The sequence below is a fragment of the Micropterus dolomieu genome, linkage group LG11, assembly GCF_021292245.1.
Source record: "Micropterus dolomieu isolate WLL.071019.BEF.003 ecotype Adirondacks linkage group LG11, ASM2129224v1, whole genome shotgun sequence".
Classification (NCBI taxonomy): Eukaryota; Metazoa; Chordata; class Actinopteri; order Centrarchiformes; family Centrarchidae; genus Micropterus; species Micropterus dolomieu.
Genome location: NC_060160.1, coordinates 30,218,196 through 30,239,417, shown reverse-complemented (window position 1 = coordinate 30,239,417; position 21,222 = coordinate 30,218,196). Strand labels below are relative to the sequence as shown.

General features: G+C 40.1%; 1 protein-coding gene across 1 annotated transcript; it reads right to left on the bottom strand.

The window, feature by feature from the left end:
* Positions 1 to 7,571: 7,571 nt before the first annotated feature.
* On the bottom strand, positions 7,572 to 20,104 carry dio2 (iodothyronine deiodinase 2). The gene is made up of 2 exons (XM_046062969.1): positions 19,626 to 20,104; positions 7,572 to 10,835 (listed from the first exon to the last, which is right to left on the bottom strand). The coding sequence occupies exons 1-2, from the start codon at positions 19,848 to 19,850 to the stop codon at positions 10,245 to 10,247; spliced, it is 816 nt and encodes a 271-aa protein (XP_045918925.1). The 5' UTR covers positions 19,851 to 20,104; the 3' UTR covers positions 7,572 to 10,244.
* Positions 20,105 to 21,222: the final 1,118 nt, after the last annotated feature.

Genomic DNA, 21,222 nt, shown 5'->3' with positions numbered 1-21,222 from the left:
GCCAGAAATCTTGGATTAAAAATCTCACGAGGAACTTAACAATGTTTGTCATTGACTGCTGGAGGGAAATAACACAGCCACAGATCATCTAGAAATTATACAGAGGAAAACCATACTGTACAACTGACAACTCTCTGAACAAATATGACGAGAAACACTTTTGGAGCAACATTAGCTTCACAGTTTGATTTTCCAGTCCCGGCCAATAAACAATGGTTAATATATCATTTAGCAAAAAAAAACTATATTAATTATGACATACTGCAAATCACCTGCTCTACACTGCAAAAAATAAAATCTTAGTAAGATTAATTATCTTAATTGAAGGCAAAATATATTTCTTCTTACCAGGCGGCTTTTATGTTAGAGAATTTCACTTGTTTCAAGTTTTTTTGGACTTAAGTAGAAAGTGAAATATTCTTGTTCTGTTGCAGATAATTTAGCTTATTTTAAGTAATATTTTCCTTTTTTTTGAGAGCTCAGTTTTTGCAGCGTGCATGTATTTTACTTCACTATATATCCTTTATCTCTGATGAGATTGTAGTAGGGGGATAGCAGCAGCTTGTGGTGTAAGGTACAGAACATTAGTAGGATTGCAAGAAGCCATTAGCTGCGTTGGAGTTGCCCCCTGCTTCCACCAATTCAAAATACAGAACCTCACCATGGCCCAGTGCTAGCTGCACTGGTAAACACTTGCTGTCTGGAATTACTAATCGGCCAATAAGACATAGATATTACATGACTACTTCTTGCTCTACTACTGTCCATTCACAATCATAGCTATGGCAGTTATGTCATGTACTCTTTGCAAATGCAACATACACTTTTACTTTCTTTGATAGTGTGAAGGTCTCGGCTATTTAGAGAGATAGTGGAAACCATTCTGTGTCAGCAAAAAGATCAAAAAGTCTTGTAAGCTCCTCTGTTTGGTGAGGTAACTGGCAGAGAGTGTGAATGGAGTATTGACCTGTCTGGAAGGACAGACAGACAGCAAACATCCAACAGTGAGCTCCAGGCAGACAGGAAATCAGCTGGAGAGATCTTATTTATTTTGTGTGAATGAGATTTATTTGATTTTACGTCTGGTCAACATGTCCTTCCAAGGTTATCTGTTGCAGTGGCCGGCTGTGACTGGCTTACTGACTGGCAAACAGAGACAAATAATGATGTTGATGTCCATCTGTTCATTTATTTCTAAAATCTAACATGCTTCCATTCAAATCTGAAATGGGAATCAATGTTTGTTTGTATTTCCCCTTATTTGAATATATTCAAGAGGATGTGACAAGATGTAACATCATTAATCAAGCACGAATGACCCTGATACTTTATGGCATTCCACTGCTGCTTCACACCTAAGATGAATTTTTCTTAATTTATGACTTTGTCCCTCGTACCTTCGGATGTATTCATCAGCTGGTGATAGAGGGGAACTAATATCCCCTCTATCACCAGCCCAGGCCCATGTCTGGACCACAGCCAGTGTGTCTACGGTCTAGATTTGATGTTGCAGTTATGCACACCCCTGACACCCTTGCTCTTTTTATTGTTTACCTTTTTGAGCTATCTGATGGAATGGAGGCATAAAACAATCAGTCGCAACACAACATTAATAGTCTTGTGTAACCAAGTGTTTACATTGAAAACACAGTGGGTGGCAGCAGCAACTCACTGTCTGTTTGCACCTCTAGCCTTTCTAACACTGCAAATTAAAACAAAATAATGCAAAAAATTCTAACTATGCTTATTCTTTATATGTCAAATATTTGACTTTAGAGCTCACAGTCGTTTCAAGCTAACATCAAGCTAACAGTTGTTTCGATATAACAGTTGATTTAAACCAAAGTTGATTTGAGCAAACATTCGTTTCAAGCAAACATTCGTTTTGAGCTAACACTTGTTTCGAGCTAACAATTGTTTCGAGCTATCAGCCATTTCAAGCTAACATTGAGTTAACATTGTTTTAAACCAAAGTAGTTTTGAGCGAACACTTGCACGTTACTAACTCAACTTCTCCCCTTTCCGGTAGTCTTGTGCTTTCTCGTCCCTCTCCTCTCTCCTCCTATCACTTCCTGCAGGTGTTTCTGGCTCTGGAGCTGTGGAGTCTTGTTACTAGTCCTATTGTTGATCAATCTTTTTTTTTTTTTTTTTTTTTTTTTGTTGAATAACCGTCTTGCTTTATTTGAGCAATGAGCATTAATCTTATGCATATAAATGTGAAGAAAAACACAGTTTCACACGCTTTCTGTTGCTACATTGCAGAGAGAAATGCTGATTATGACACAACTGATATGTGTTGATCAATGAAAACAGAACTACATGAAAAGTTTCCTTTTACCCACATCCCTACATGTTCAGACTGACATGTAGGAGTCAGGAGTCTGTAATGTGCAAACAACAGGGTTCATGCATCCTACACAGCTGTTCTCCTGTTCGTGCCTTCTACTCTATCTCTTTGGAGGTTCCCACGGTGGCCTTGATCTCCATTTCTGGGCAAGGTCCCCCTTCCAACATAACATCATCAATAGCGATGTCACTCCGTACTGATGGACCCCTGGTCGCTGTAAACACAATCTGATGCTGGCTGTCACACTGGTACTCCACTGTGGCCCTCAGCCAGGCGATGCTCTGCTGACCTCTCCGTTGTTGATCAATCTTAAAAAAACATAACATCAGCTTCCATCTCTACGCAGATGATTCGCAAATCTACCTGCCCATCAAAAGATATGATGGTAGTTATTTAACAAGATTGATTTTAAGATTCTATTGTTTGTTTTTAAAGCTCTTCATGGACTAGCTCCAATATTACTGATCTGTTGAAGCCACATGCTCCTTCAAGGTCATTAAGGTCTGAAACCAGTCTCTTCTTGTTGTTCCTAAAACATGGCTCAAGAGCATGGGCGATCGAGCTTTCTCAGTCGCAGCCCCAAGACTGTGGAATGAATTACCTCTCCATGTCAGACTGGCACCAAGCCTTCTGGTTTTTAAATCGCGACTTAAATTACATTTTTATTCCTTGGCTTTTAATCTGGCATGAGTACTGTATGTTGTTTTTGTCTGGTGTTGTATTTTGTCTATTTATTGTTTCATGTCAATGTACAGCACTTTGGTCAACCTGGTTGTTTTAAATGTGCTTGAGAAATAAAGTTTGTTTGATTGATTGATTGAACATCCACCCACTCCAGAGAGCTTGCGCACACTTTCTCCTTACACAAATAGACAATTACATGGCCATTATTCTAGATCTGGCCCCAACTTAGAGGCATGGTTCTACCAAAAAATCCACATACACACTGCTTCCAAATCCACAGTTTGCTTCAGCAGTTCATTCAGGATACGTACACTTGACCATACAAACGTAACACACTCCCCACATGGTACCCTGTCTCAACCTGCTTTCCGGGTCCATTCCCGGCCCACCAACATCAAGACCTCTGGTTTTCTCCAACCTTGGGGTTCCACGGTCTGCACAGAAAACAGTGGGTCTTTCCATGTCCCTCGAGTTTCTAGGAGTCACTCTCGACACAATCTTTTTTACACTTCAATCTGAATCGAAAGCTTAACCAAATCAGCGTTCAATCTCCAATTCCTCCTCACCCCACATCTTTGGCTCAATCCTTGCCGATCAACTTTTTCTACCAAAAACAATTGTGAAACCCGACAATTCCAATCTTTACATTGCTGGCACTTATTCTGCAGGTTTTTGGGGTTCTATAAGGAAAGACTTTTTGCAGCCGAATGGTCTCTGAAACTCTACCACCAACAGCATGGGCCTCTCTCACATTACAGGCCAGCTTTGAAGAGCTTCAGCCACAATCACAACTAGTACAACAACATCCCTTGTCTCGAACCTTAGAAACTACGTTCACACTCGCTCTCCTTGGTTTCACTTCACTGCATCTCCCCTTTGCTTGACCTTTGTTGTCATACCTGCAATTCAGACTCATTCCATAAACAACACTGCGTTCCAATAAAGCTAACCAAGTCTAATCAATCGGGTCAACTTACTTGTCTTTTGCTCTTTCTTTCTTTTCTTCTAAGCCCAGTCATCTCTGAACCCTTTCAAGAGCCATGTAAACTGTTTGCAACTCTGGCATCTGGCACAACCATGTCAGATCGTCTCAGAGTCACTCGATTCCAGTTCCACCAGCAAGTACCGATTCAATTCCAGTCAAAATTCAGTTCCACCAGCACTTCCGTCAAGTACTCTTTTGTCAGGCATTTCTCCCATCCATTACTCCGGTCACTCCTCCAAGATCGGAGCTACCATTTCAACCTCCCACAGTGTCAGTCCCGATCACTCGATACAGTTCATGTGCTGCTGGTATTCCCAAGCATACCATCACTACGTTCGTTCAGATCTCAAAGATCTCAGATCAGCCAATGTTCTCTCAAATAACTGGAAGCCGTTTTGAGGGTTCATCGTGCAATGGTGCGATGGCAGATTTCCCTATCGTAGCTTACCCACAATGCTTTCTAATGTCTATTCAGCAACTGCAAGCCTCAGCCATTTTTGTATTTTGTTCATCAATAAATCATTTAATCGTATCTGTTGATTGTGGTCCTTGCTAGTGAAGTAGGGTCACCAGTGATTATGTATATTATATTGCAGTCAATATGTCTTTATTGTTTTGTTCATAGTGTGTATATTAGTGCTGTCTATTCTGTAGTTTGTGTCTGATTTTATTTTATTAATATTTTATTATTGTGTTATGGTATTATTGTAGAAGTAAGCACATCGTGAGCAATGTACAATCCTGAGTCAAATTCCTCGTATGTGTACACATACCTGGCAATAAAACTGATTCTGATTCTGATTTATGTCAGTAGATTCAGTAGATCAGAAATATCACACACTGGACCTTTGACAATTTAATTATTTTGACAGTTATTTATTGCCAAAGGGCCATTTGTAAAGCACTTATACATTTTTGTTCATAGCCCTCGACTTAATACTGTAATTTCATAAATCCTGTGGCACTGCACAGATTGTTGCCCATTGCGTTTAGGGAATGCCAAATGCAGTTTGTTGGTAATTTCATGGCCACGCTTGCCTGCCACACCTGTGGCGCACTTTGATAAAGTGGGTGGGATCAGAAACAGTACATTATAAATGTACGTTATAGGTAAACATGCTAGAGGTTGTGTCAACATGGACAATCACATTGATTACTTTCATCATTAAACACAGGGCTCTCCCCATCATAATGCAGCAACAATATGTGGAGGAAATGTTTTACAGTATCTGGGACATGCAGTGAATATGAATATATAACAACTATGTATGCTTCAGCTATAACATTTATAGATGAAAAGTGGCTAAATGCAGGAACTCATAACCTTAATAACATCCATTCCATCCATCCATCGTCAACCGCTTATCCTGCCTACAATAAACAAAGGCAAGTTATCAAAGAATAATAGAATAGAGATTAATACAATTAATGTGCAGAGAAAGACAACTTGGCAGATATTTACATGTTCATGACTCACGGTTTGTGTTGTGCAGATGTAGCGTGACCTTCAACGAAGCAGCCCCCGCGGCACCTTTTGCCTACATAATTTCCGTGGCACATGTATCATGTCAAAATGTACAAAAAATCTCTTATAGCCATTATCCAACGAAGGTTAAAGTCAAGGGCAACTGGACTTGGTTGAAGATAATAGAAGGCGTTTCGTTCCTCATCCAAGAGAATTCTTCAGTTCTGACTGACTGGTAGGGAAACTCACTTATTTAACCTCTGTGGGATCGTTAGCTAGGATAGTCGATACTGCCAGTTCGTTAGTGCTCCCAGCTGTGATAACAACAGTTGTCATGGTCGTTATGTGGCATTCAGACCAACCGTGAATTTTCGCCTCGCAACGCTTTCCTCGCGTGAGTACATTCGCTGGTTCACACGCAACGTGAGAAGGCGATTTGAATGCGATAATATGAATAAACACAACTTGCCATTACTACAACTGTATGAACCCAAAGTAAACATTTTGCTGTGATTAAATAGCAATAAACGGATTAAACTGATGCTGAAATAACTACAACATGATGCAGATTTGTTAAACATATGACTTCTTGCTTTGTCAGGTCTGTCAGCAAGACAGCAGGACAACAACTTCTAAAATGTTTGTTTTCTGAATGGAGTTAGGATCGATCAGGGCTATGCTATGCTAACTTGGTCACAGTACAATGATAGCTGGAATAAAGTTACAGACACGTTTTCTGAACTCACCAGGTAGTTCAACCTCCTTTCTTTTCTCCAGGTAATGTCCAGTTTTGTCCGTTTTTTATATAAATATGAAGTCGTAGTCCGACAGAGCTAACGACGCTAACAACAACACTGGAACCGGATGTGCAGGGAAGTTAGCTACTGAGAAGCTCCAGTGAAGATAAATCAATGTTGAAATCCTAAAAACTAAAGCAAAAAGCTAATTCAATACAAGCAGTTAACGGCGTAGTTGTCAGAGCAGAATCCGACCGACTACGGGTGTTTATTTGTCCAATGGTTGCAGTGCTGCTCCCTGCTCTTCTCCCCCAAGTTTAGCAGCTCACTGCCGGCCAGCAGATTTTCAATCCCCGACTCTGCCTGGCCCTCTCCACACAACGCTCTGAAGCCTTGTTAAGTTCTCAAGAAGCAGTCGTTGAACAGAGGAGGGGGTCTACACCCCCACTTATCCCCCCACCTACAATCCTGTCCTTTCATCACTTTCCAGGAAACTTAACAAGCATTTCCTCTTGGCCTCACATTTGTTTATCTCAACAATGTAAAACTGAATTCTCAGTGAGACAGTAACCTTACTGTGAATATGGTTTACTGACCCTGTACTTCATATAAGTACCTCTGGGTCCTGTAAGGCCTAACCACTGGTGTACCTTGATGACAGACAGGTGAACATGGTGTAAGGGGGCTGTGGTGTAGTGATGGTTCAAGTAAGCAAACCCGGAAAACATTACTGAAACACATTAAAAAAGCTCTTTAGTCTGTTGTCCATAACAATTTTGAATTTTTCTTTGGTTCTATAATTCAGCACATTAGCCTTGAAATGAAATAACTATGATGTTAAAGGAGATAAAGACACACTCCTGTCTACATCAGTGGTGCTGAGGTGGAGCAGGTGAACAGTTTCAGGTTCCTGGGAATCAGCATTACAGAAAACCTGCCATGGTCATCTCACATCTCCACGCTGGTGAAGGAAGCTCAGAAACAGCTGTATTTCCAAAGGAAATTTGAGAAATCAAAATTCCTGTGCCACGTTCTTGTTTTACAGAGGAGCAACAGAAAGCATCCTGACTGGAATCATCGCCAATGTACCACAATGTATGTTGAGCTTCCATCTTTTTCAACAGCTGAAAAAATATGTAGAGTTTGGACAAAACAGCTATGAGACAAAAACAATTAAGTGTATCGCTATGTAAACCTTTGCTGTACTGTTAATGTTAGCCTTATTTCAAATCATGTTTAGTTTCCTTGATAAAGATGATATAATGTTGTATCTTCTTAGGACAATATTGCCCAAAACCCCCTCTCCCCCCCCCACACAAAACAAATGGGACATAAAGACAACTTATACAGTAGTTTTAGCAGCAAACATTGTCCTTTATTTTCCACTTTGTTATCTCTCCTTTGACATATTAAAAAATAAAAAACATTTCACTTTAGTAGAAGAAAAGTACAGTAGATGAAATGGAAACAGGGAAGTCTATATCAGTTACTGAGACAGAAGTAGTTTTACCAGATTGACAATGAAAAGAGATGCAATGGTTCTGTGTCATGTTGACCAGGTGCAGTTCACTATCCAACCAGAGACCGAGACGGGGACTCTTTCGTCAAAGGTTTTCATTTGCACACCTTTGTCACTGTGATCAGAACAAACTGTGTGTCCTTAAGATTAAATGCCATCTCTTCAACCTTACCAAACAGATCCTTTTTTCCAACATATCCAACATAACAGCTCAGAAAATTTAAAGCTATTAAATGGTTCCATGTTATCGAAATCCTAAGATTTGAATCCTAAGATCTGAGCTGAGTTTACATTAAGATATTTAGTTTTAGGACATAAAACACATTTGAAAGTGAAAAAAAAAATAGAACTTTATAAAAGATAACAGGGAGAAATAACTCATCTTTACTAAATGTTTATTATCCTGCTCTGTTATTTCACACTATTGAAAAACTGTGCAGACAGGTTATACATCTGTAATGCTCATGATATTGTTAGGGTAAGTATTGTAAATGGAAATTAAGTGACCCTCTACTCATTTGTAATATTATGTTATGAAAGAAACATAATACTCTGATTTATGTGATTTCTTTTTTATTAACTGGCTTTACTGAATAGCAGTATAGTGGATGGGCTTGATATTTCATCATGCGGGGTAAAAAAAAGGGGGAAACAGCCAGGAGAACAGCTATAATGAAGCAGGCAGTCATCAAATAACTGGTACTCTGTCACACCCTTTGGTGTCTCATAAACGCACAACGTAGCTAAACCTTTATCTTTCTATGAGATGCCTTTTATCAGTGTTTAACGTTGTGAAAGGGTCCAGTTTGATTAGGTTCAGGCACCAAAACTATTTGTTAGGTTTAGGTCAAGACCATAGTGTCACATACATAATGTTATATTACTTTAAATAGGTAAACAGTTGACTTTTGGTGAAAGCATTAGAAATGGTAATAGTTATCAGTTTTTCGACAGCCCGCTAAAGCCAAAATTTGGGGGAGCTAAACCCCTTTCTGGCTTGCCCATAATTCGTGCTGGATTATTTACCCCAAATAACCGTGTAAGCACCACACTGCATTATTATAAAAAACAGTTCCCACTGGGAGGGCAGGTAGTGGTTACATCATGCTGTGGGGTTTGCTTCTCTGCTGCAAACATGAGTGTAATAGGTGAATGAACACAGAAAAATCCTTCAAAGAAAACCTGATCCAGTCTGCGAAGAAAACGGCCAATTGGGAGAAATTTTGTTTTACGGCATGACAATAAGCCCAATTTGTTGCTGGAAAAATTGTCCAGATGTGTGACGCATAACCTGCCCAGACAGGCTCATTTACTAATTACAGACTTGGAGGGGGTAATTACTTACTACCTAGATCACACTGGAAAGATCTGTTTTTACTTTTACATTAAAAGGGTTTCTGTAGGTCAGTGTCAAAAAACATTAACATGTTTGATTCAATAATGTAAACATGAAAACACTTAAAGGGGGTGAATGGTTTTTATAGTAACTATAGGGAAAGGAAAAAAAACTGAAGATCTGTACATTGAGCTGTCAGATGGAGAACCATGGTCAGTATGTACCATAGTCAGTATCTACTGTATGAATGAACATTTTTCCAGAGAAAGGAAGGGTAGATAAATCGTGATAATAATCATACATACATACAAGTTAACATGACCACAGTGAAACAAAGTTCTATATTAAACTCTCCATGAAATCCTTTAAAATGTATTACTATTTTAAAAATGGGAAATTGTGATTTCTTCTGTATTAAGTTATTTGATTTTTAATTTAAATGGAAATCACGTAAAAAAGGATTTCAGCAGCAGGGCATAATAACAGATTTAATACAAACTCAACCTCGGCTTTATAGGTTGCCTTCAATCAGTTAGCTAGTTTGCTGGACTGGGTGATGATGATTTCAAAAGTAAAATAAAATTACATTACAGCTTTTTGGCAGTTGATATAATCAATACCGGGGTAGAAGAAGTACTCAGATGTTTTTTTAAATAAGCAATACCACAGTAAATAGACAGTAAGTAGTAACACTTTGTATGTACTGTAAAGGTATTCTTTATGCAGAATGGCCCATTTCAGAATAATGTGCATTATATTATTGAATTGTAATTATTGAGCCCTTCATTTGTACATTACTTTAATGTTGCAGCTGGTAATGGTGGAACTTATTTTTTCTATATATACTGCTGGGTAGCTTGTGAATTTCAGTCCAAGGGATCAATAAAGTCTTCAATCATACATCACAATTTATTTGTGAATTACATTTTGTATTATTATTATAAATCTGTAAAGTAACTACAAATTAAAGGTATCGAATAAATGTATATATTTTCTCGGTATTGTGGCAGAGTAGAAGTTCAAAATACTCATGTACAGTACTTGAGAAAATGGACTTTCCTCTACTGACTATAACACAGCTTTTGATTTGTACCTTTTATACAAATTATATAAAACTGAATGACTTCCCTACTGAAATAGGGGACATGTCTTCCCCTGTACTTGATTACTCCTACCGTTTACTGTAGCTCTGTTCCAGCCACTGTCGTACATCCTTTAGACTGTAAAAAAAAGGCCCCTTACCGCCCAGGTAGGCGATCTTTTTCTGTTGTACTATACACACCCGTTCATTGGACACACCATAAGCCACATTAGCATTGTTGTCCATGCAGTCGGCCACCAGCTGACACTGCGGTGGCAGAGAAAAGTGCTCAATGAGTTTGCGCGCCGCTCCCAGCCTCTCCTCCAGGTTCTGGTGTTTTCGGACGTTGAAAGAGCAAGTGCCCATAGGAGGGACCACCCAGCCATCAGATGGGTGAGCCTCATCAATGTACACTAAGAGGAAATCAGCTACATCACTGAAGTCCTCCACCAACTGCCGGAAAGCTGGCAGGTGGCTGATGAAGGGGGGTCAGGTGACTGAGCCAAAGTTTACCACCAGAGGGCGATTTGATGACTCAAAATCCAGAAGGCGGCACTCTTCTCCATTTCGGTTCCTGGCACCAGGTGGCACATTAGTCATATTACTGATACTGCTGCTCCACCGAGGGCCATCAGGCACCTTTACCACATTGGAGTTGGGAGCCTCGCAGCCAAGTTTCACCTGAGGTAAAAATAGGGATTAATCTTTACTCACAGACTACACACATCAAGAAGATGTAAAGTGAGCTTGGTCTTCATCTGTTAACAGATTCTTTCCATATTTTAAGTCTTGTAAAAGCGTCCATATTTAGGGTTTCTCAGTTGTATTATAAAGCTGTTAAAACTGTGAAGGGAAGGTCTTGTGAAGGGGACTCGTAGCTGTATGTTCACCAATAAGTATTGCTTAATAATGTTTTAATCACTGAATTTCAGTCAACATCTTTTATAGTCAACCTTTCTAATATACACACTTTTTCAAAATAAAACTTGTACAATATATATATTCACACTTTTGCACTATACTTGTACAATTACAAGAAGACACATGTAGTAGCACATGACTCCACTTTAGAGAGAGAGCAAATGTGTCTCGCACACACACATGCGCGCGCCTATCTGTTGTACGGTCTCCCTCTGTACAACACAAATAGTAGAAAAGACACCAGAGCCATATTGGGGCCCTAGCACGAAACGTACGGGGTCCCTATTGGAACTGAAGGAATTTTTTTTCTTTTTTTCTGCAAAGTAACCTCAATTTTGGAAGCCTAAACGTGCTCGAAAACTCCCCAAAAATTTTTGTATTTTATGGGTTTCAAAATGGGTTGCTAGCGCCCACTACAGAGCAGCCCCTGGATGTACTCATCCACATGCCAACGTTCACTTAAAGTCATAGCGCCACCTGCTGGCAACAGGAAATGACACACTTTACGCTACGATTGGCTACTCCTAGCGTGTTAACCATATCAACTTCAAACCTGTCCCAGAAAACCCTTAACACATTGATGAAGCCATGTTGTAAAACTTATGAGTTTGCAGTTAGCATGGCGGTGGTGTGGCGGAGAAGTTAAACGCTTTGCCATGATACATGAAGTTGTTATATGTTACATGATGAAATCTGTACCAAACTTTACGTGCTTGATAACAGTCATGCCCCTAACACATCTACATGCTCAAATTCAGTTATAGTCAAACATTTAACACTTTCGTGCAGAGTCCGAGGCGTGTGGCAAATTCACAGCCGCACTTCAGAATCTGCAACGCAGCCGCAGTGGGTTTGCAGGAGCGCTAGCTGGGCAGGAAACAGGCAGGTCTCGCTGCTAGCTGGTTGGCAGCAGGCCGGGAGTCTGGGGTCTTCAAAAAACTCTTTTCCCACCTTGGCAACCAACGCCTCAGCCTAGTGGCCACCTCCCAGCGAGCCTTTATCATAGCAGTTTGATGGAAAAAATGAGGAAACCAACAACACCAAAAACTACTGGCCTATCACATGCCTCCCCCTACAATGTACAAAATCCTAACATCCATAATAACAACTAGAACCTACGAGCACCTAGCGGACAACAACCTACTACCAATGGAACAAAAAGGGAGCTACGGATGCAAAGATCAGCTGCTCAAAAAAAGAACCTTACAAAAGCTTGGGTCGACTATAAAAAGACATTTGACTCTTCCCCCATATCCAGATAACAAAGTGCCTAGAAATGTACAACACCTCGCCTATCATGACAACCTTTATCAGAAGAAACATGACGCAGTAGAAAACCCTCACATCAACCACAACAAACTTTAATATCCAAACAGATCAATATCAACAATGGAATTTTCTAAGGAGACTCTCTCTCACCACTTCTCTTCTCCATTGCTCTTGCTCCACTATCCTCTCTTCTGAATAACAGCGGATACGGTTACAAGACAGGCAACAGAGTCATCAACCACCTGTGGCCTGTACTACGAAGGGAGTTCAACCTACTCAGAGTTAACTCGTGGTTATCAGGCAAACTCAGTGAGTTAAACGGTACTACGACGGTGGATAAGATGTCGGTTAGTTGAGTCAGTGTTAACTTAATTGGAGTTGGTGCGCGTTCACATAAAATTGTTGTGGTTGGTGTGCAGACAGAGTTTGGTGTCAACGGCGCATGCTCCGTATTTTCCCCATAAGAATGCACATGGATTGTGTCGGGATATGAGGAGTTTAAAGACACGTAAAAGACTAAATCTAATATCGTGGCAGCCAACAAAGCCATAGAAGCTTGTTGGCATCGCGTTGAGTAAAATTGTTGCCTAATTATCTTCTCAGTGTTCTAATTGTAGTTCAAATCTCTGTTATGTATTTTATGGGCTCCTTTATTTATGTGTAGCCTAATATGATAAAGATGAAAAGGTACAACTGCACATAAGGTCCATTGTAATAGAAAAAAAGGAGCCAGCGGAGAGGGGGAATAATCTGAGACAAAATGATGAAAGATTAATCTACAAGTAAAAAACTTAAATATTATCTGACATTATAGTCATACATTTATGAGAGAAACTTCACTTTGCAAGGCTGCAACATCACACACACGTCTGCCGTGTATTATACATGCAGTGGAAAGTTAGATTAGACTTTGCAATCAGATTAAGCAGTGAGGAAATACTCGTGAGTTTAGCCCACAATCACTACCATGCACCGAAGAGACTTTGCCTTGGATTGGGCGTATTCAGAAGAAAACAGTGATTTTTGATATTTTATTACATTAATTTCAGGGAAGTTCCAATTTTTCTTGATGTGGTGTGCAGTCCACATGCAGGGTAACCTCGAGTTAACCATGAACAAAACCTGCTCAGAGCAGTTTAGAGATGCAGCGTAAATTGCCATGGCAACAGACCTCGGGTAACACCTATCCATCTTTCGTAGTACGGGTTAATCTAGAAGTTACACCCGACGTCACCAAGTTACTCCTGAAGTTACCTGGATAAGCCAGTTACCTCGCTTTGTAGTACAGGCCACTGTTCTACACGGGTGACCTGAAGACCTATGCTGAAAACGATGATGAACAGAAAGGCTTACTTGTTATTGTCAAAGGCTTGTGATGATATTAGAATGGAATTCGGCCTTGACAAATGTGTCAAAGCTACTTTCAAAAGATGCAAACTAACTAACCCTGAAAATATTGAGATTGATCCAGATATGACCATCCAAGATGTAGAACAAGTAGGCACATACAAATACCTTGGTGTGAATGAAGGAGATGGGATACAACACACAAAAATTAAAGACAAAGTTCAAAAAGAGTACTACAGAATAATACAACTGCTGCTTAAATCAGAACTGAATGCCATCAACAGGATAGAAAATCAACACCCTTACTGTCCCAGTTGTCACCTACATTTTCAACATCATCAATTGGAAACTGAAAGAACTAAAGAAACTAGACCGCAAAACAAGAAAACTGCTGATAGCTGAAAAAATGCAACCACCCTAAAGCAGCTGTGGATAGGCTTACATACCAAGAACATTAGTTGGTATGGGCCTTCAGAAGAACAAGGACTATTGCCCATATCGTTACAGTCACATTTCTCTATCGGAGCACGTACAATATGTAAATTTGTAGATTTTACTATTTTTTTTATGAATTAAAGATGTCAAGTACTCAATTAAAGTATTCATCTGCCTCTTAAACACTGGTGTAGGCCACCATGCTGCTGGCACATTTCAAAAGCTGTGGAGGCAGTTGTCCCCCAACGTTGTCATTTGGAAACCTATGACAGACTTGAGCTGGGTCTGCCAGGAATAAAACTAAAACAACAGCCCCATCTACTGCAGCTCTCACCGTCCAGACTGTGTGAAGCCTGCAAAGTCTCAAGGAAGCAGGACCAGCACCTCTGCAGGTGTCAGGCATACCAGGACATTATTTACAGCTGCAGAGCAACAGATGTTATGCTGGATGTCAAGCATGGGCCAAGTCCACCCTGTGGCTGAGACCTCACGATGCAACACAGCTTCCACTGTGCGCGGGGGGTTTGTCTTATTATAACTATAATATTACAACAACGTACATGTAGCCAGTGCTTGAATTGGGAAAAAGTAGGTGCCAGTACCCCCCCCCAACAATGAATGTAAAATGTTAGTATAATATTAATATATTCACTGGTCACACTTTAAATTGTTGTGCAAGAAATACATGGTAGTGAGTCTCTGATTTGTTAATGCTATGTAATAACTTGTCATAATCATAAAATTAAATTTTAAAGGTTTACTGATTGTACTGTTGTAATGTGGTGAAAACATAAGGGCTCAGATTAGGGGTTTGACGGCACATTTGGGTCACGAGAACAATACAAGAAGATATTTTAACAGTATTACGGCTGTCCTAAGGATTTACATAGTCGAATCACAATCGTCAAGTCCTGCCTATAGTTGACTGAAAGTCGAATCACCTAAACTGACCCTTTTATCTCTCTCTCTCTCTCTCTCTCCCTCTCTCTCTCCTGCCATTCACCGGTCTTGTGGAGAGTTTTGCGTGCATGCCGTGCTGCCGACAACTGCATGCATGTCGCGGTTCTATTTAAAAACTATAAAACATTCTTTGTGTGGTTCATCAACTGATAAATTATCTGGAAGTCCCGCGAGCTGCCGACAACTCAGCAGGCCAGGTAGGTGACAATTCAAAATATAAAAATAGAATGGAATATAATGCACTAATCATTTTTAAATGTCCTGCCCCATCCAGGCTGTGATTGGTAGGTTCACGAAAAGTGACACTGATGAGCTACTTTCTGCACATGGTTGCTTGAAAAGCACCCGAGCTTCTCTTCTCCCTCGTCTCTCTCCGCCAACAAAGTTTAGCAGGCATGTGAGAACGGGAACACGTTAGCGTCACGTAGCGACCAGAGAACCTGATATGGAGAGGAGTAGAGTAATGGCAGCTTGGAAGAAGTGCCGGTATGCAAGAAAATGTCCCGGTACGCCAAAGAGTAAAATATCGAGGTGCCGGAACTGTGTACCGGTGCGTTCTGGCCCACTTCAAGCACTGCATGTAGGGTGAATTGTTCTTACCGTCAGCTCCTCAGACTGTGAGAAAGATAACACAAAACAAAGAATGCAAGAATAACAGAAAGATACATAAATTTATATCAACATGTATGTGTGCATATGACAAAAGCTACTGACTAAGACATACTTACTTAATACATACTACTATAAATCATTGACCAGGAGCTCCTTCTCAAGCCTTCAGATAGCGATTAGTTTGAAGTAGATCAGCAAGTCCTTTCCGTGGGTCCTTCTCAAGTCTGTTAATTGCATCTATGTTTCCCTCACTTGTCAAGCCAGGAGAGAAGGAACGAGGAAATATGTTTTTAGAGAAATTAAATGTCCTTTCCTCCAAAGCATCACGTAAAGCAGACGTCCGTTTGTGATGACGACTGGATGACTGGATCAGCTGTCAGTCTAACAGCTGTAGAGACTTTTGCTGCTCAGAGGCACAGGATCATTTCTACTGGCACAATGCTGATATTATCTGCATTTAGATTTATTGATTCTGAGGCTAAATGTTGGCCCTGTGGAAATTAAAATGATGTAACTCATATCAAAGTCGACGCTCAGTTTTAGGCTTTCCGTTTATTTCCTCTTCTGATATCCTTTAACACTACTGCATACACTTTATTTGAAGTCACATCACTCGCAAGTCAATCACTGCATTCCATCATATCAACCCAACGCTAGCGCAGCGCTTTATTCTTTCATCAGCTGATTTCATCAGATGCAGTCGGTGAGATGGCTGGATGTGCAGGCTTACTTTATTTATTTATAGACTTTAGTGCAGTTTATTGTCCGACTCTTTAGGCTACATGTTGGCTATGTTTTATTGTTGTATTTATGGACTAAACACAGGAATGATCAGCCTCACATGTGACTGAACAGAAATGAGGATAAATGATGTAAAACGTGTTTCTTGCAGACAGACTCTCCGACTCTCTCTGACTTTAATTGTCTCCATGATAAAAATTTATGGGAGAAAGAAAATAAAGAAAAATTTTTCTAATAAATAAATAAAGTTGTGTGTGGGGCTTTTGTTATTCAGACCTACAATGAACTCAGATTTTTAGAGCTGACCCCAAACAGTCGAAGATTTGATGGTTCGATGGGCGGAGCCTGATTCGACTGTCAATCTCACAGTTGAAGCTTCGCAGTGAAACAAGGCAGCACCAAAGCAGTTCGATCTCTGGCTTACCCCCTTGACAGAGCCCCGGCTTCACTGGTGTTGTGCCGAGTTGTTCGCACCTCGCGGGACTTTCGGATAATTTATCACCGTTGATGAACCACACAAAGATTATAGCGTTTTTAAATAGCCAGCTACTTACATGTAGTTGTTGGCAGCAGTAATGCACGCAAACTCTGCATAAGACCGGTGAATGACAGGCGAGAGAGAGAAAGGGGTCTTCAAAAAGCCTCAGTTTAGCTGGAAATTTACTGTGTAAGTTGAATGAATAGAGACTGCAGCTCTGCAGCTTCTCAAGATTAAAGCGGAGCTACCATGTGTAACACCTCCCCGCTCGCAATCGCCTCGCACAAAAACACACATGATTCGACTATCAGTCAACTATAGGCAGGACTTGACGATTGTGATTCGACTTTGTAAATCCTTAGTCGGGGACAGCTCTACGGATTTTAACAAGACAGTGAATCATAAAACAAATCAAATATAAGACTTTGCAGTGATACACTTGAGTGCACTTCACTGCTTCCCCGCCTCGCACCTCAACACCAAATAAACGATGCCCCGTAAACCAACAAAACCAGTCAACCACCATCGGCTCTCTTCCCAAATGCTTGGAGAAGAGAGGATGATCAGTCCTAGAACGCTTCAAGCTGTCAATTCTTCCACACTTTCTCCTTCTGGATGGAGGCCACACCAGACTAGCTTGTCCTCATAAACCCACTAAGCACACACCCCAATTAAAATCACTTCTCTGGCTACTTCTTTGAAGAACCAGACTGCCAGTTTGTTTAATTCCTCATACAGGATTTTACATACACCTTTGATCCAGGTTTGCAGGTTATGCCAGATTCCTCCTACACATACACAATTTGCAGTCAGCCGTCTCTGAGCCTGACTTAGACAATAAAGTCTTAGATTAGGAAGTTAAAGAAGTTTCCATGATAGTACCATTTTCTGTAGGTCTTGTTCAAATGTGAGAACTTTGGATCTGTAAACCTCCTCCACTTTCATATACAACAAATAAATAAGATAATTTACTGACAGCTTGACATTGATATACTGTAACTTATCAAAAACACATTTGGAAAATAAATATCAACATAGCTTCAAGATTCAAAGATTCAAAGACTTTATTGTCATTCTGACCATGTAGCTACTTGTACAGGGCAGAATGAGATAGCGTTTCTCAAGGGCAGTGCAACTCCATACAGAATAAAACCATAGAAATTTAAAAATGTAAAAATGCCTTGTGCACAAGAGGGTCCAAATTAAGGAACGTCTATCTGTTATTGAACTGGCATTTTGTTCCAAAGCAATGCAAAAAAATCTTAATTGTTGAATTAATTTCAATTTATGACTTCAAACCTGTCAGCACTTGTATGATATTACACTGTATCACACAACTGCTGACAGGTTGCTATACTCTAGTTGCCAAATGTAACAAGCCTTACTGAGGGCTAACAGTTAACTGTAAGTGCAACTAATAATTTCCCAGTAAGACATTCTTGCTTTATGGAGCTCCTACGTCTCATATAGTAGAAAACAATATTGATGTGAACAGAGTAATTAACAGAGGGAACAGATAGGCAACCCGTGTACTTAATGACCTCCGCCCCACCTGACATAAACTAAGGAGGGCGAAAAATATTAGGCTGAATTATAAATGATCAACATGAGTACAGTACAGTTTCTGTCTGTTTTGTCTGACAGTGTCATCATAAAATAACTATTTTACAGGAGCTTGTTAATGGCTGCTTGTCAACATAGTATTTATTCAGTTGTCTGACAACAGAAACAGAAAAACATGAAGATGAGAACAAAGTTATGACGTGAATTAGACTGCATTAAAATAAATGTAGGCTATAGGTGATCACAGAAAGCAGGAAGGGCCTTTCCTGTCTATCTGTCACACTATGTGTGTGTGTTACAAATTAAAATTTAATCAGAATAATTTAATGTTTTTGCATTAAGGCTCCTAACATAATAGTTAATTTAAGATGGCTGGCTGTATGCTGTATGAATTGTTTTATCCTACGCCCACAGTCAAACAGTGGTGATAATGATGCACAAGACTAATCTCCCAGCTTTGATTTCCTTTTTTACATTTCAAAAGCCTGAATAGTTCTTGTGACATATATTGACTCAAATAGGCTCCAAAGACAAGGTTTATTTAGAAATTGTATAAGAGAAAGCCATTCACAGGTCTGGGGGGCAGTGTTGGGTTGCTATGGAAATGTAATAGGTTACAGATTACAAGTTACCCTATTAAAATGTAATGGTAGTGTAACTTTTTCAATTACACTTTTCAAAGTAATGTGAGCTATTAGTTTTAATTACTTTATGATGACGTTTCAAAATTTCTAATGAATGGTTTGAACTGTTTCCAAAGCCGGCTTGAGAGGCAGTTTAACTGGATGGACTGCAAATTCAAACAAGAGAACCATCAAAAGCTTTAGAACAACATTAAACTTTACTCGACGGCTGAGTAATGAAGACTAAACAAAGAAGCATTCATAGGACGGCCGTATTCTCTTCTTGTTTGTATCTAGACAGCCACAGACGCATTGGGCTGGAAGTAACAGGGTCACTGTTAACCCGAAACACCGGCACTGTTAACCCGAAACACCGGCACTTTGCTGAACACGGTCGTAGGTTAGACAGGTGGAGACTTGTGGCCTATATGTAAAGTTTGATGACAGACATCAGAAGGTTGCTTAGTTAACTCAAAGCACTGTAATCCGTATTAAACAAACATTTGTTGGTCGGGAATTTACCTGCTTATAGGCGTCCAGTAGGAAGCTGTTCCAGATGGAGCGGAGCCCGGCTGAGGTCAGCATACGGCGCCACTCTCCGGAGCCGGCGGTCCCGGAGCAGCTGAGCAGCGACACAGCGCGTTTCACGAGCACCACGGAGTCGTACAGGGCGAGGAACAGACAGTTGGAAAAGAAACCAGGTAGTATCTGGAGTGTCACGAGCAGGTCCTCACTCGCCATTCCCATTTTGTCTTTCTGCGTTTCTACGCAGCGATTTATTCCAGACTACCCTTCATTACGCACAACGCTGCATCGTCGGTCTCAGTCGTCCTACTCATAGTTTGTATTCTGCACTGTGGACTGCTCCAGACAGTGCAGAAAATGAGGGAGGTGTATCAGGGCTAGGCTACCTTAAAAAGCAGTCTTTTGTGTACTGCTAACCTTCCGATAGGCCCACAGACGAGCCCGGTGCTGATGGATCACACTTCTTAAAAGGACGAACACTGTACTTCATATTAAACCCTCATGGCTGTAGCAACATTCTGACGTCAGATGTGCCCCCCCCCCCACACACACACACCCACCCCCTGCTCTGTGCACAGTGACTGAACAAAGTTTTATAATTTTATTGACCCTTTATAAAATTTTATCAAACAATCAATAAATTCAGAGGTTAATATTTATTATGAACTTAGCCTTGGTAATTTTTATTTTGGCTTTTGAAGGCTACTGGACTGTGACAGGTGCACATAACAGTCCAGTAGGCTAAGTGAATGTAGATTAAAGGCTCTTCTCAGGTTAAAATTCCTGTATTATATATTGTTTATTCTAATATTTGTATGTATGTTTATGTATTTTTATTCCATGAGCTGTAAGCCATCTTTATCAAGATTAAAACAATTCAATACAAACTTTTTCACTTTCTGTGTAATGAATCTAGAATATATAAAAGTTTCACTTTTTGACTTAAATTATGGAAAAAAAGAACCATGATATTCTAACTGTATATTGTACTTTTTTGAAGAAAGAACAATTCCTTCTATATTGTGTTTTTTATCATCAAAATAAGGCATAGGGAAATTATTGAACGAATCATAAAGCACCAAAATGTTACTTATGATACCTATCCGCAAAACATCATTCTTACATACTTTTAAAGGTCGTGTTTAGGATCATAGACTAACAACAAAGATTGTGGTAGGTGGAGGGAGGCGGTTAAGTGGTGTCTTAGTGATGGTCTCTCTATTCTGGTGCAAATGTCCTCTTTCATTCCTCTTTAAAATCATCTGTCCTCCCTGTACAAATATAGTTATAAATGTAATTCAGGAACAAGACCACGCCTCTCTCTCTCTCTAATCCAACCACCCCTGCTTCACTCATTTCATCCACCTGTGCCTCTCTAATCCAATCACCTGCACATACATATATAATCCTGTCTAAGACCTGCCTCTCCCTTTTGTCAGTTTTCACGGCTGTTTGCCTAGACTCTGACACACCTAAGGTTCTCCACAAATTACTTATAACCTTAGCCTACTGTAACAGATTACGAACTGGTTCTCAGCCCCTCAGGGATCTGTATGATAATCAGTCCGTATTTATCCGTAATTGTGATGATTAA